We start from the raw sequence: 14,714 nt of genomic DNA, 5'->3' as shown, positions 1-14,714 counted from the left end.
GTGCCCTTAGTGGGAACCAAACCTTGGACTCTCTGGTCCACAGGCTGACGCTCCAACCGCTGAGCCAAACCGGCCAGGGCATTAGCCTCATTTTAAATAAACTTCATTGTGTGGCCTGTTTTGGTTTTATACTTCTAATTTAAAATTTATGTTATTTTCTTATATTTTCAATTTTTTATAAGCTGTTTTTAATAATTTATAAAAAAAAGGTGGCATCTAAATATATGTTTTTAAAAATTGCAACCCATGACAATTGAGTCATTCAGAAAGGATTACATTATTATAGAATAATAACACAAATAAGAGTTAGAATTGCCTCTTTTCTATGAAAAGACTAGTATATATCATTTTAGGTGGCAGAGGATTGTATTATATGATCTTGAAAGGCTTCTAGGGCCCTGGCCGGTTTGGCTCAGTGGTTAGAGCGTCGGCCTGCGGTACAGAGAGACCCGGGTTCGGTTCCCGCTAAGGGCACGTACCTCGGTTGCAGTTTGTCCCCGACCCTGGTTGATCGTGCGGGTGGCAGCCACTCGATGTGTCCCTTCACGTCGATGTTTCTCTCTCTCTCTCTCTCTCCCTTCCTCTCTCTCCCTCCCACTCTATCTGTACAAAAAATGGAAAAATAGCCTCGGGTGAGGATAAAAAAAAAAAGAAAAAAAAAAAAAAAGAAAGGCTTCTAGGAATTAAGGAAATCAGACTAGTTTCATGCTCAGCTGTCTCTAGACTAGAATACAGGAACATGGTCGCTGTCTTCTACATGCTAACAATATAGTGTCATCTTTGGTTAGTCAAACCTGAGATGGGGATGCAATTTCCTGTTAATATTTCACAAAAAGGAGACATCACAGTGAAAAGAAACTCAGCTTCTTTATGTGGAAAATAGCTGACGTTCTTAAAGGTTGCATTGTCCCAGCCAGACTGTGAAGAAGGGAGGAAAGAGGAAGACAGGTCACAGCGGAGCCTCCTCGGAAGCCCAGGCAAGTAGAGGCAGAGCAAAGGGCAGACCAAAATGACCACGCCGTTCGCAGACGACGAGGGCAGGGAGAGCATTTTGAAAACGTTCCGGCTCTTACTTTCTCACAGTGCTTTTAAAATTTTATCCTCTTTCACTTTTTTGCTTAATTTTGTCCACTGCCCTTTTTTAATGGGGGAAAACCATTTCGGTGTTTAAATATCATAATAAAGAGGCGGCTTATCCAAACTCATGTATTATACAGCTGCTTTTGTGCTGAAATGACTGTGTCATTCAGAAGGAAGTTTTATGTTTTATCCTCTTACTCAAAAACTTGATTCTTCAATGACTTGGTTCATTGTCTGGGGTTACTCAGTGTTCACGTTCTTCACTAATGACGGAGTTCGCAGAACAACATGCTCTTTCTTGTTGGGAGGTTTGGCAGACTCAGAAAGACTGGTCTTCATTTTTTTCCGAACGTGTGAACTTTATGGAAGCAAAACAGTTTTTTGAACTTTAGATATTTGTTTTTGTCTAGACTGTTATACACACCTGTTTAATAATCTTGAAGTTGGCAGATGCTTCAAAACGGGTGTATGTGAAAAATAAATGCTTTTATGTGAATAAAAAATGGTATTCCTAGAGGTAGGTCATTTAACTCCTCTGTTGTTGTCAGTAGATCTATTGTTGCTATAATACCTGTAGGATCACTTTTCAGTGATCAAATTGGTGGCATGTGAAAAACATGAAAGACTTTCATAAGAATTCCTTGGGAAATAAGTACATAGAAAATGGTAGCTGTAATTCAAGGTCATGAACACCTCCAAGAGCTACAAAACTGCAACTAGATTTCTTTGGAAGTCTGTAGTCTCATCAGATAAAAATAGGAGTACAAATTGCTGTTTACCTTCCTAAGATTAATGATGTATTTTCAGAATTTCTTATGTAGACAGCCTTCCAGGTAGTATTCAAAATAATTTGCAATTCATTTGCCGCACACTACCTCCGAGCCCTCCCGCCCTTCTGCAGTTCCTCAAGTGTGGAACCAGAGAGCCTTCTCTTCGAAGTTGATAAACAGGTTCTAACTCAGTGACTTTGGGACTGGGTGCCATTCCTTTTGTTTCCAAATTTGTTTGTGCATTCTTTTAATGCTTTGTTTATTTTTTTTTGCTAATTCTCACCCAAGGATATATATTTTTCCATTGATTTTTAGCGAGAGTGGAAGAGAGGGAGGCGGAAGGGAGAGAGAGAAAGAGAGAGAGAAGAAACACTGATATGAGAGAGATACATTGATTGGTTGCTTCCTGCATGCAACCCAGGTGGGTGCCATTGACCAGGAATTGAACTCGTGAACCGGAGACCCTTCTGTGCAAGGGCTGATGCTCTAACCACTGAGCACCGGCCAGGCCTAATGCTTTATTTTTTAGATGAAAGTTTCCTGACTGGCTTCTGGCCTTGAGTAAAGTTTCCAGCAGCCATATTCTGCCTCCTAATTTAAGGAGGATTTCAGAAGTCTTTCCTTGTTTCATATAGATAGAGCTAGCTTCAAAGTATCTTTGTGGTTAAAAGTATCATGTAAGTCTCACAGATTGGGAAGAGATGAAGTCTGAGGTGTGAGAGTGTGTGTTTCTGTGTGTATATATGTGCGTGTCTGTGTATGTATGTGTGCGTTTGTGTGTGGACATACATGTTTGCGATGGTACATACTGGTGTTTATTTAGTTATTTATAATTCAAATTACCAACTAACCAACCTTTTTACCAACTTATCTGTAGGTATTTACTGAATGTCTACCTAGTATATGCCACTGTATCTCAGCAGAAGGATAAAATACAATGTGTATTATACATGGTTCTTGGTGTTGACCAGTTAGGTGAAACAAGATGTGCTTGAACATTAAGCAGCGAATTAGTAGGGTGAGGAAGTATACGATTGTTCTAAGTGCCAAATTGACTGGCCCAGGCCCAGGAGTAAAAGGCGGTCAGGGAACCGGGAGGGAAAACTGAGAGCTGTGAGGATGAGTAAGGTCTCCACAGAGGAGGTGGGGCTTGATCTCTGCTTGCAAGGATGAATAGGATTGTAGAAGATGACAGGGACAGGAAAGGACATCCTGGGTGGGGGATACATGGGCATGGCATTGAACTGAGTATCAGCTTTGTGTTTGGGGAGGAACTTTGAGAGGATGCTGGTTGGATTGGAAGCATACCGTTGAGTAGTGGCACTTACCTAGGTTGAATGGGACAGAGAGTCACATAAATGCTGATTACAAGGGATTTGTAGACTTTGCCGAAAGTTATATGTGTTCAAATTTTTCTATTTTCCTCATTACACTTTGCATAGAAGATTCTGAGAGATGTAAGCGATGTTTGATGAAAATCTCCTTAGCAAGTACTTAGTGTATAAATAGGTACACATGTAAATATAATGTTGACTTGGGCAAATGAGAAAACGTAATTAATACAGTGTGTTTTTTTCTAGGCCGGACCTGATAGACATGAATACTGTTGCTGTTCAAAGCAACCTTGCAAATTTAGAGCACGCTTTTTATGTAGCTGAAAAAATTGGTGTTATCAGACTTCTGGATCCTGAAGGTGAGCTGCTGTCTGGCCCAGATGTAGACTGGTACGAAAGTTTGATTAAGACGAATCTGTCAACATTTTTAAATCACTTATGTTGCTGCTTTTAGATGTTGATGTTTCCTCTCCTGATGAAAAGTCAGTAATAACATACGTGTCATCTCTCTATGATGCATTTCCCAAAGTCCCCGAGGGTGGTGAAGGCATTGGTGCAAATGTGAGTATTGATTTTTCATTCAAGAAGCTTTTGATTCAGCAATGCCTCTTACCCAAATTCTTTGATAGTGCCATTTATCTTAAATAGCAAATATTTTAAAAAGAATTTGAGTTAATATGCCATTTATTAAACTGATATTGCATGCATTTTAATGGTACCATTCCACGTTAAAATTAAAATATAACAAAAAAATAGGTGTTCTATATCACAAAATAGGCTATTCAGAGTTATTCGTCATTTTATAAATAATAGCTGTAAACAAATGAATTTTGGAGATTTTCATTTTTAACTTGCTATTTTACAGCTGCTCTATTTGATTTATTTGTATAGAATAATCTTACGTTTGAAGTCACTTTCAAGTTTATTAATTTATATGATCCCATGACAGAAGTTGGCTTGGTATTGTTTCTCTGATAACAGTGAGACCCCAAGGAAGGTTATTTATTTTGCCAAATTGATAGAGCTCCTTTGTAAGCAGGGCAAGGTTTCTGACACATAGCTTTGAGCTCTTTATTAGTCCACAGTTTGCCAAAGGTTTGTGTAACTAAGTTCAATCATGCATTTTCTAGTGGTCAGGCTAACGAGTGCTAATGCATTTCTGGAAAAGAAAGGAAACCCTGTCCAGGTTATGCATTTGGGGATGGGCACACCTCACCCTGGGCTTCTCCCCTCCTCCTTACAGGTACCATTAAAAAAAATTACTTTAAAATTTAAAAGCTCATTTTGATGAGCTCTCTGTTTTGGTCTCCACCTCCGCATGCTGTTATTTTTAGACTTATTTTCATTCTCTTCCTCTTGTTCTTTCCTTCAAAGGTCTTTTCTATTCTTCTAACCCCTAAGGAACTTGTTCCCATGTTCATCCTGTCCTCTGAGTCAATGAAATTCTCCAACGACTCAGTGTTGAGTGTTGCTTGAGAATGTTTCTGGTGGCCGTTCCTTGCTTCATTGTCTCACTACCTACTACCCCCACCCCATCCCTGACTCTTACCTCCCCACACTAGAACCAGAATGATAGCATCCTTGTGGTTTTCCATCTCCCATTAGTTTTCTCTTCCCATCAACTCTGCACACTGTTGCCAAATTAGCTTGAAACCTTTCACCGACTACATATGACTTGCAAGATGAAATCCTATCTAGATATTCTGACGTTCAAAATTCGACATGGATTATTTCTGCTTGCCTTCATTTTTAGCTATGACAGCGTAACACGAACTGTTTGCTGGTAGCCAGGGCATTTCTGCCTCAGAGTCCCGACTCACTTGGAATTCCCCCATCTTGTATCCCCTCCTCTCTGCCCCACCAAAAATTACATATTGGAAGTTTCAGAGGGCTACCTCTCCCAAGAAACCTTTAGTGACCATTTTAGGCACACTTATGCTTACTTGATTCCTATCTCAGCTCCTAGCATATACCACCTATTTCCGTTATTTCAACACTTGATGAAATACTGGTTTTAATTTGTTAAGCTGTTTATATTTTTAATCTCTCTTGCCTCCCTGTGTAGACAGTAACCCTTTGACAATAGGTATTATGCCTTAAAGCATTATATTTTTATTACAACACTTAGCCCAATGCTTGGAACATAATGAGCACTCATCAAAAACTTAATTGAATATAGCAGTTAACAACCTTCCAGCTTCTTCCATTTTTAAAAAGTTTGCTAAATGAGTACTTGAGTAATCTCACCATATACCTTTCCTGTAGTTTGCATTCCTATCTAGTTTCTTACATAATGTATGACTCTTTTGAGTTCCATACATACAGTGGACTTAGATCTATCAAGGTTGGCAGAACGGCGACTGGCTTGGCTGGTGCAAGCTGTCATCTCCTGTGCTGAGCCCCTGGCACGTTGGCTGTGGACTTCATTTCTGCTGAGCCTGGACACTGCCTCAGGACCCTTCTCAGCACAGTGCCCAGCAGCCTCTCTCTGGATCAGAATTGGCAGTCATTAGGCCAGTCTTAGGGTCAAATGTTGATAGCATGCTTTTAAAGCTGTTTATGTGGAAAGGATTGGGGACTACGTGAAAAGTAAGAAAACCTTTAGCTGGTTCTCTGTCAGCCTTAAAGATAACGTAAATTCCCAGAACGACCTCTGACTAAATTGTGTGAGATACAAATGGTGCTGTCTACAGACATGGGCCTTTTCTGTCATTCTATTGTTTAGGATGTCGAAGTCAAATGGATTGAATACCAGAATATGGTGAACTACCTCATTCAGTGGATTCGGCACCACGTGACCACAATGTCTGAGCGAACGTTCCCTAATAATCCCGTGGAACTGAAGGTCAGTGGCACTACAGGCTAAGTAGGATTGACTTGATTATTCAACTTTTAAATACTGTGGTAGTAATTCTGTTATTTAAATTTTTTTATTGATTGCTTTTAGAGAGAGGAAGGGGGAAGAGAGAATAAAACATTGATTTGTTGTTCCATTTATTTGTGCATTCACTGGTTGATTCTTGTATGTGCCCTGATAGGGATCGAACCTGCAACCTTGGCAATTCGGGAAGATGCTCTAACACACTGAGCTACCCGGCCAGGGCAATTCTGTTATTAAGAAGTTCAAGGAAAATTGCCCTTGGCAAGCCACTAATAAGTAGCATTTAAAAAAAATGTACTCATCTTCCTATTATACAGAGAAAATGGAGGTAAGCACTAGTCATAATAGCAAGAATATCTTAAAAGAGTGTATAGTCCCTTTGCTTGGAATTGAGAGTTTTAAGGTTTGAGAGGGTCTCTGAAAGTGACCTTGTCAAATTGTTTTTGGTGAGTAGAAAATGTTTGGAGCCCACCAGATGGCAGGAGTAGGAGGGACCCTGGGAAGCTCGCAAGGGTGACGGTGGTTGTGAGTATGCCTTTGGTGTCGAGTTCTGTTAAAAACTGCTTCAGAGCCTTCCTTTGTATAGCAGGGGGCCCATACTATATTTCGCTATGAATTTGAAAATACACACCTGACCTCCAGTATAAATGAATTCATGGTTTAGTAAAACATATGCTACTACCTAAAAACTGGTCTAACTCTTTGAGGCAAAGACATTATAGAAATATAAAAGACATTGTCCGGCCGGTGTAGCTCAGTGATTGAGCAACGACCCATACACCAAGAGGTTGCTGGTTCGATTCCTGGTCAGGGCACATGCCAGGTTCTGGGCCCGCTCCCCAGTGGGGGTCATGCAGGAGGCAGCCAATTGATGTTCTCTCTCATCGTTGTTTCAATCTCTCTCTCCCTCTCCCTCTAAAATCAGTAAAAAAATAAATTAAAAAAAATATATATAAAAAACATTATAGCTATATAAATTTAACTGAAGAATGTGTTCTCATTTTGTATATTAGGATTTGCAACAGCAAAATAGTCGGCTTTCTTTCAGGAATGAACAATGTGAATATTAACAGCAAAGTCTCAGTCCTTGAATTTATAAGCTTCGTTTTTATGACCACACAGGATTCACAAAAACTGTAATGAGCCGGGTGGGCCCTGTTAAAGTTATTCCCTGTGTTCATCGTCTGTACAGAACATCTGTGAGGCAGCTTTTCATTCACAGCGACGGGGAGCCTGCCTTGGCTCAGAGTCACTGGGCGTGTGTTGATACGATGCCTTCTGAGAGTTATGCAGTTGTTGGTGTGAAGTCTTTCTGTGTGGACCAAACTCTTTGCAGGGTTTCACTACACTTACCAAGAGTAGCACTTAGCATATAATAACAGTCTGTGCTTATCTACTGATGGATGTCCTGAAACACTGTTCTTTTAAGTTCACAATAATTTTCAGATTTCAAACTCAAATTATTTCCAAATGAATTCCTATTGTCCAGACACTTGGGTACATTTGTACTGGCTTCCGATTAATGCAGATGCTTAAACGTTTGGAAAAAGTTTGAGTGATTACCCAGGCTACTTGCTGGTACCTAGGATAGGATGTAATATTGAAAAACAAAATATATATGGGGAAAATGCTAGTAATTTTATTAGCCAGCAAAACACTGAGTGGAGTCCTATAGAGATGTGTCTGCCTGGAGATTTAAAGGGACTTTAAAAAAACAAACAAAAAGGAGGGGGTGGGAGCGGGAAGGAGGGGGTGAGTGGGGACAAAAGGGGACATCTGTAATACTTTCAACAACAACAAAAAATAAATAAATACAAAACAAACAAACAACATGAATTAGGATGAAATAATTAGTATGTACTTATTAAATGTGGAGATATTTTATCTATGTATTTTTATAAAGGCCCTTTTTAGTAAATATAACAAGAGATTCCTTATTAGTATCTGCAAACTAGATAATAATTTAATTTCTGTCTATAATAAAGCAGTCACTAATAAAACCTATCTTTGGTTACTAGGAGATCTATTTTACTTGGCCAGTGCAACACTGACAACAGATTTTAGCTCCATCTATCTAATAAGAATTTGAATTTCTAGATCCATGGTATTGACAAGAACAGCCCCCCCCCCCCTTATGGGAATTGCATCAAGATTATTTTTCCAAAAGCTAATTTGCCATCGTTGGAAAGTATATCTTCTAAAGGATGTGTTTTCTTGTTTGTATGACAAGAGGCATTTAGTTGAGTCATAGTAAGCACCACCGTGGTTTGTTATTATCCAGACACCAGTGTGGCACTTGCTGAAGCACAGCTCACATCAGCAGTTACACCCTCACCCTGGCTGGTTTGGCTCAGTGGTTAGAGTGTTGGCCTGAACACTGAAGGGTCTCAGTCAAGGGCACGTACCTGGTTTGTAGGTTCGATCCCCAGCCCCTGTTGGGGTGCATGCAGGAGACAACTAACTGATCGATGTCTCTTTCACATTGATGTTTCTCTCTCTCTCTCTCTCTCTCTCTCTCTCTCTCTCTCTCTCTCCCTCCCTCCCTCCCTCCCTCCCTCCCCCCCTTCCTTCCACTCTATCTAAAAATCAATGGAAAAATATCCTCGGGTGAGGATTAGCAACAACAAAAAAATAGTTACACCCTCATCAAGTCTTATATAACCGGTCACCAACTAGTTGGCATCGGCGTGGGCCTTGAGCGTCAGTTTTATAAAGGAATTCCACTAGATGCATATGACATCGTTGGTAGCATTTGAAGTGGTAACATTAGACCATGATGAAAACAGATCTTAGAAGTTTGAGCCTTCATTTATTTCCCCTTTCATTTTAGGCACTTTACAATCAATATTTACAGTTTAAAGAAACAGAAATTCCCCCAAAGGAGACAGAAAAATCGAAAATTAAACGCCTATATAAATTATTGGAGGTAAGCAGAAATTTCCTTTGTTTTGTCAAGTATAATCATTATTCATTTATTTATTTCTACATTATTTGTTTTACGTTGGATTTTTTTTGTTTCCTCAAGATGTGGATAGAATTTGGACGCATCAAACTTCTTCAAGGTTATCACCCAAATGACATCGAAAAGGAGTGGGGGAAGCTCATCATCGCCATGCTGGAGAGGGAGAAGGCACTTCGTCCAGAAGTGGAGAGGTACATGGGGTTATTTCTGCCACGGAAACTGGAGGAGGGGGCGGAGTCTCTTTGATCTCATGGAAAGAACTTACAGTTTCATGCCAGGACTATCTAGGACCAACATATACCTTTTCCATTTCTTTGGCTGTGTGACCTTAGATAAGTCACTCAATCTTTCAGATGCTTCGTTTTCTGATCTAGAAACTCTTCTAAGAGGTTTGAAGGATTAAATCAATGAAGTGATGCTCAAAGAGGACCCAATAGGCTGGGTTGATATGTTTCATCTGATAAGGTGGTTACAGGTTTAAAACCTATCAAATGACCCATGAGCTTTTCTCATACTGGCTTTTCATTGACCTGGGACTGGATCTGGAAATGTACAGGTCAATAATTACCTGATTTTGTTTCTTATATTTTTGGCTATGACCCTCTTTCTGTGGGGCAATGGAAACCAGAGTCTCATCTGCCTTCATTTAAAGGGCAGTGAGGTGGCTTCCAGAAAACACTCAGTAAATATCGGGGTAGGTTCCCTTTTGGACATTTCTGCAAGTGCATTTAATCCATTCAATTGTCCCTGACTCTTCATCATCCTGTCTCTCCCACTATTCCCAGTGTCCCTGGAAGGTACCTCAGGAGACATTTATAGGATGCATTTGTCTTCATTCTAGTCCTCACCTCACGGCCTGATTAGTATACGCGGGAACTGAGATCTCTGTTCCTCACTAGCTGTGAGCTTCATGGGGGCTGGGCTCCCACCTCTCAGCCTTTCTCACACCACACCCTCCTTGCTCTCTGCGGTGCAGCCACTGGGCTCCCTCAGGAGCTCTGGAGTGCCAAAGTCCCACCCTCTCCATCCCCAGGAGGTTTGCAACCCTCTGATCCTTTGGCAGGGACGACTATTTCATCCTCCCCCTCTCTTTTCTCCTAATCATTCTCAGATCTTGGCTCCAGTGTTACTTCCTCACAAAACTTTCCATGGTCTCCTAGGCTCTTTGGATGTCTTATTTATTGTAAGTCTCATGTGTACATGTATTGTTCCTTCATGCACTTACCTCAGTTGTCATTTTATATTTATTTCTGTGATCCTTTGATTAAGGGTTACCTGTCCCACTGTTACGAGCTCCAAGAGTGTAGAGAAGGACTCTTGTTTTTACTGCCCCTGGTGTTGCCAGCATTTAGCACAGTGCCTGGCACAGGCAGAGGCGCTTGGCGTACTCGTGGTCTCTGCCCCACGCTTGCCCTCAGCATGGTCGAAATAGGAAATAAAGTATTGACAATATGAGAGCAAGTCTAATGTGCCAGTGCTTTGTTAAATTACTGAGTACACTCTCGTTCAAACATAATAATATATCTACATAACTGGGCCATTAGAACCCAAATAAACTTGAAATACATGGGATGGACCTTTTATGGAGGAGGCATTGGTAGGCGATCAAAATGAGATACTAAGCTAATCATCTGAAGTGATGGCAAAGTCTACCAGGGAAAGGACATGGAGTTGGTTTTTAGTCATCAGAATAGGGACCAGATTTTCATCTGTGTTAATGAAAAAATGCAGTGGTTAGGAGTCCAAGATCCAGGAATCAGTCCATCCTGGATTAAGTTATTAGCTCAATTTACATGCTCTGTCATTTTAGACAAGTTTATTAACCTCTCTAAGCCTCAGTTTCCTCATTTGTAAACAAGATGTAATAGTATCTACCACATTTGGTGGTTATGAGTATGAGATGAGGTAATGTATGTAAAACAATTAATTTCCAGGCACATAATAATTGCTTAATAGGCATTAGGTGCTGCTGTTATTATTTTGAGATTTTCTGTTTACTAACTATATTTGATATAGCATTCTCAAATGTCCCCTTTCTTGCCTTCTCAACCTTGAGAGTGGAGAAGCAAGTTTGGCTTTGTAGTGTTGGGGTTAGAAAATATTTAGGAGCTTGTTTGGATAAATACTTTCAGTTTTCTTGATGCAACAAGTTTTTTTGGCATTCACTATATTTTGCAAATAATAGCTATGTGCCATGGGAGTGTGTAGAAGACAAATGAGAAATTCTATTCCAGGAACAGAAAAACAAGCACAGGCAAATTACATTTGCAAATATAAAGTAACTGTAGTAAGATTAGAGTAACATTCCTGAAAGCTTGTCATGTAAAGAAAGGCAAATGGGCCATTCTCCAGTTAATTTAACCCAAGAAACAAATGACATGGTAGTTAAAACAGGAATGTATTTTGTTCCTCATCAGACAAATTTGTTTATACATGCTTATAAGTGCCAGCATTTAGCCTGTGCATTTGTTTATTTCGTATACACCTGGCCCTTTACAAAAGTCAGGCTATAATTGAATCTTTGTGTCTTTTTTTTAGCTGATGATTGCTGTTGCTGGAATAATTTTTACTAATTGTACCTGGGCTTCAGTGAGGCATCTGCGTTGTTTTTTAGGTGGTTGCAATTGTATGACACTTGGTGAAAATATTTGGCCAGTTTTTTTCGGTGACGCCCCATCAGCCTGCCTTGTCCATACTTGTAGGGTTTTAATGCAGGCTACAAAAGGCAAACCCTAGCTAGCAAACACCTGGCTTTAGGCGAGATACTTTTGAATAGTTATCAGCATATTATTTGCTGTGTGTTGAATATTCATGTTGGAGCATATTTAAGGAGCTATTAAAGCCGGAACATTCAGCTGCCACTTTTCACCTTTAGAAGTAGAGCTTTTTGCAGACCTTCTACTTTTAATGGTCAAGAAAGAATAGCATTTCAGGAATAAAAATGCACAGTAGTAGTTATAGTTACCATAGTAGTGATTCTGTGTTTAGTAACACTACTAGCACTCGAACCAGCCTCGATTCAAATGAAAATTTTCTCTCTGTTCATTGTGGTCCGACATTGATCAACTCCTGCATTAGCTTCGGCAATGAATCGGTGGATGGACACAGGTATTGAGTCATTGGTGTGGGATTGTGTTTTACTTTCGGTGGGCAGCATTTTTCAGTGATTGTGAGCTCTGCGACTTCAAAGGGAGAGGCTATACTTCATTTTGTTCCTTCTTTCAGGTTGGAAATGTTGCAGCAGATTGCCCACCGAGTTCAAAGGGACAGTGTCATCTGTGAAGACAAACTGATACTTGCTCGAAATGCTCTGCAGTCTGTAAGTTAATTTTAGGAGCCTGCGCATTTGGATGAATCAGAACTTTTGCATAACATTTGGTCATTGTTTGGTACTTTTGCGAACTGAAACTTCAAATTTGTTAAAGATTATCAGCACTGTTTGCTCTGTTGACAGTGGGCAAAGGCAAAACATATTTTTGAACCGAAAGGGAAAACAGAACCTAAGTAGCCTTGTGTTCCAATATATTGAGTTTTACATTTGATGCTAGTTTTGAAACTTTGTTTTACAAAATTAATATTGACTTCTTTTAAAATATAGGATTCTAAAAGATTAGAATCAGGGGTGCAGTTTCAGAATGAAGCAGAAATTGCCGGGTACATACTGGAATGTGAGAACCTTCTACGACAGCATGTAATCGATGTACAGATACTTATTGATGGGAAATATTACCATGCAGATCAGTTGGTACAGAGGTAAATGTGCGACTTACTGATTCATATCCTGTCTTTTTGTATAACCATTTCATGGGCACTTAGATAGGAATGTAGAGTGTGACAATTTTATGAATTTTATTTAAGTGCTTTTCAGTTGAAAAGGCACGTCATATTAATTCTGGTATATTTTGATGTGTTAAAAGGTATTTGTTCTTCAAAGATAAGTAATAGAAAAACATTTTATAATCATACAATATTTAATATTGTAGTAATGAACATATAGTTAAAATATATATGACATTTGAAAAGGAGTATATTTGAAAAGTATCTGTTTTTAATTCAAGTTTCTAGTTTTCTCTTTATATAAAAATATATGTGTATAAAAATCTATACCTCTGGGAAGTAGGTTTGGGGATAGAGTTGGAACCTTTTGGGATATATTTATATATATTTATAAATATATATATATATTTCTATGAATGTATGGGATATATAAGGCAAATTTGATTCAGTTCTACTTTTAGGAATCTACAGTAATTATAATAATAACACATATAAAAATAAATATAGATAAAAAAGCTTTTGTTCAGGTGAGAAATGTTTGATAAAAACAAAAAATTGGAAATATCCTAAAGGTCAAATAATAGGAGAATGATCACATCATAGTGTTGTAATTATGTTTATTATAAATGATAGTTATAAAGACTGTGTGATAGTGAAAGTGCTCATAGTACAATTTCATGAAAAATATTGTGGTGCAAAATTTTATCAGTATGATTACAATGACTTTTCCAAATAATAACCTTTATTCAGCAGTGTAGATTTAAAGAAAAATTGAATGGAAAGTACAGAGAGTTCCCATATACCTCTTTACATGCCCCTTTCCCTGTTAACATCTTGCATTAGCGTGATACATTTGTTATAGTTGATGAGCCAATATCGACACATTATTGTTAACTAAAGTCCATAGTTTACCTTATGGCTTGCTCTTTATGAAAAATGCCTTTTATATTACAGCTTATCCCTTTTGATTTTCTTTTCAGGGTTGCAAAACTGCGTGATGAAATTATGGCCTTAAGGAATGAATGTTCCTCAGTGTACAGCAAAGGACGCATGCTCACGACAGAACAGACGAAGCTCATGATATCAGGAATTACTCAAAGTTTAAACTCAGGATTTGCACAGACCTTAAACCCCAGTCTGAACTCAGGGCTGACCCAGAGTTTAACGCCTTCCTTGACCCCGTCTAGTATGAAATCAGGCCTGTCATCAGGTCTGACTTCCCGCCTGACTCCTTCCCTCACTCCAGTTTACGCACCTGGTTTCTCAACAGGATTAGTTCCAAATTTTAATTCAGGAGTAGATACAAATTCATTGCAAACCCTGAAGTTGATGCAGATCCGAAAACCCCTTCTAAAGTCTTCTTTATTGGGTCAGAATTTAACAGAAGAGGAAATCAACATGAAATTTGTTCAGGATCTTTTGAATTGGGTTGATGAGATGCAGGTAAAAAAAGAATGTTTACTTTACCTGAGAGTTTCCATCTTTGTTGTTATCAATTTCTCTTTTAAACCTAGTATCTTTCTATTTAAAGGGGCAGCTGGACTGCACCGAATGGGGATCAGATTTGCCAAGTGTTGAAAGCCATTTAGAAAATCATAAAAATGTTCACCGAGTTATTGAAGAATTTGAATCTAGCCTTAAAGAAGCTAAGATCAGTGAGGTATATGAATTTAAAACCTGTATATATTTCATTTTAGCTTCCTGTTATTTTGCTTTTTATATAAAGACCCTGTAACAAGATAATAGATACACTGAGTATGAGTCAGAATTCTTTAAGATTCTTAACCTTGGTGTCTTTTTATACCATATTATAGATCCAAATGACGGCACCTCTTAAACTAACTTACGCAGAAAAGTTGCACAGATTAGAGAGTCAGTATGCAAAACTCTTGGTAAGTTTTTTTAAACTT

At 38.9% G+C, this 14,714-nt stretch overlaps 1 protein-coding gene across 9 annotated transcripts in view; it reads left to right on the top strand.

The window, feature by feature from the left end:
• DST (dystonin) overlaps positions 1-14,714 on the top strand; it is a 432,181-nt gene that overhangs the window by 254,320 nt on the left and 163,147 nt on the right. For 7 of the 9 annotated variants that reach the window (XM_036248926.1, XM_036248924.1, XM_036248928.1 and 4 more), the window contains 10 exons: positions 3,431-3,543; positions 3,639-3,745; positions 5,910-6,029; positions 8,896-8,991; positions 9,091-9,218; positions 12,253-12,346; positions 12,626-12,780; positions 13,785-14,247; positions 14,336-14,464; positions 14,619-14,696. In XM_036248926.1, coding sequence (XP_036104819.1) covers positions 3,431-3,543; positions 3,639-3,745; positions 5,910-6,029; positions 8,896-8,991; positions 9,091-9,218; positions 12,253-12,346; positions 12,626-12,780; positions 13,785-14,247; positions 14,336-14,464; positions 14,619-14,696 — 1,483 coding nt within the window. Of the gene's footprint in view, positions 1-3,430; positions 3,544-3,638; positions 3,746-5,909; positions 6,030-8,895; positions 8,992-9,090; positions 9,219-11,968; positions 12,136-12,252; positions 12,347-12,625; positions 12,781-13,784; positions 14,248-14,335; positions 14,465-14,618; positions 14,697-14,714 lie in introns of those variants that run through there. The other 2 variants (XM_036248930.1, XM_036248922.1) reach the window with 1 other exon arrangement.

Source organism: Molossus molossus, unplaced genomic scaffold, assembly GCF_014108415.1.
Source record: "Molossus molossus isolate mMolMol1 unplaced genomic scaffold, mMolMol1.p scaffold_m16_p_8, whole genome shotgun sequence".
Taxonomy (NCBI): Eukaryota; Metazoa; Chordata; class Mammalia; order Chiroptera; family Molossidae; genus Molossus; species Molossus molossus.
This window is presented reverse-complemented; position numbering and strand designations above follow the sequence as displayed.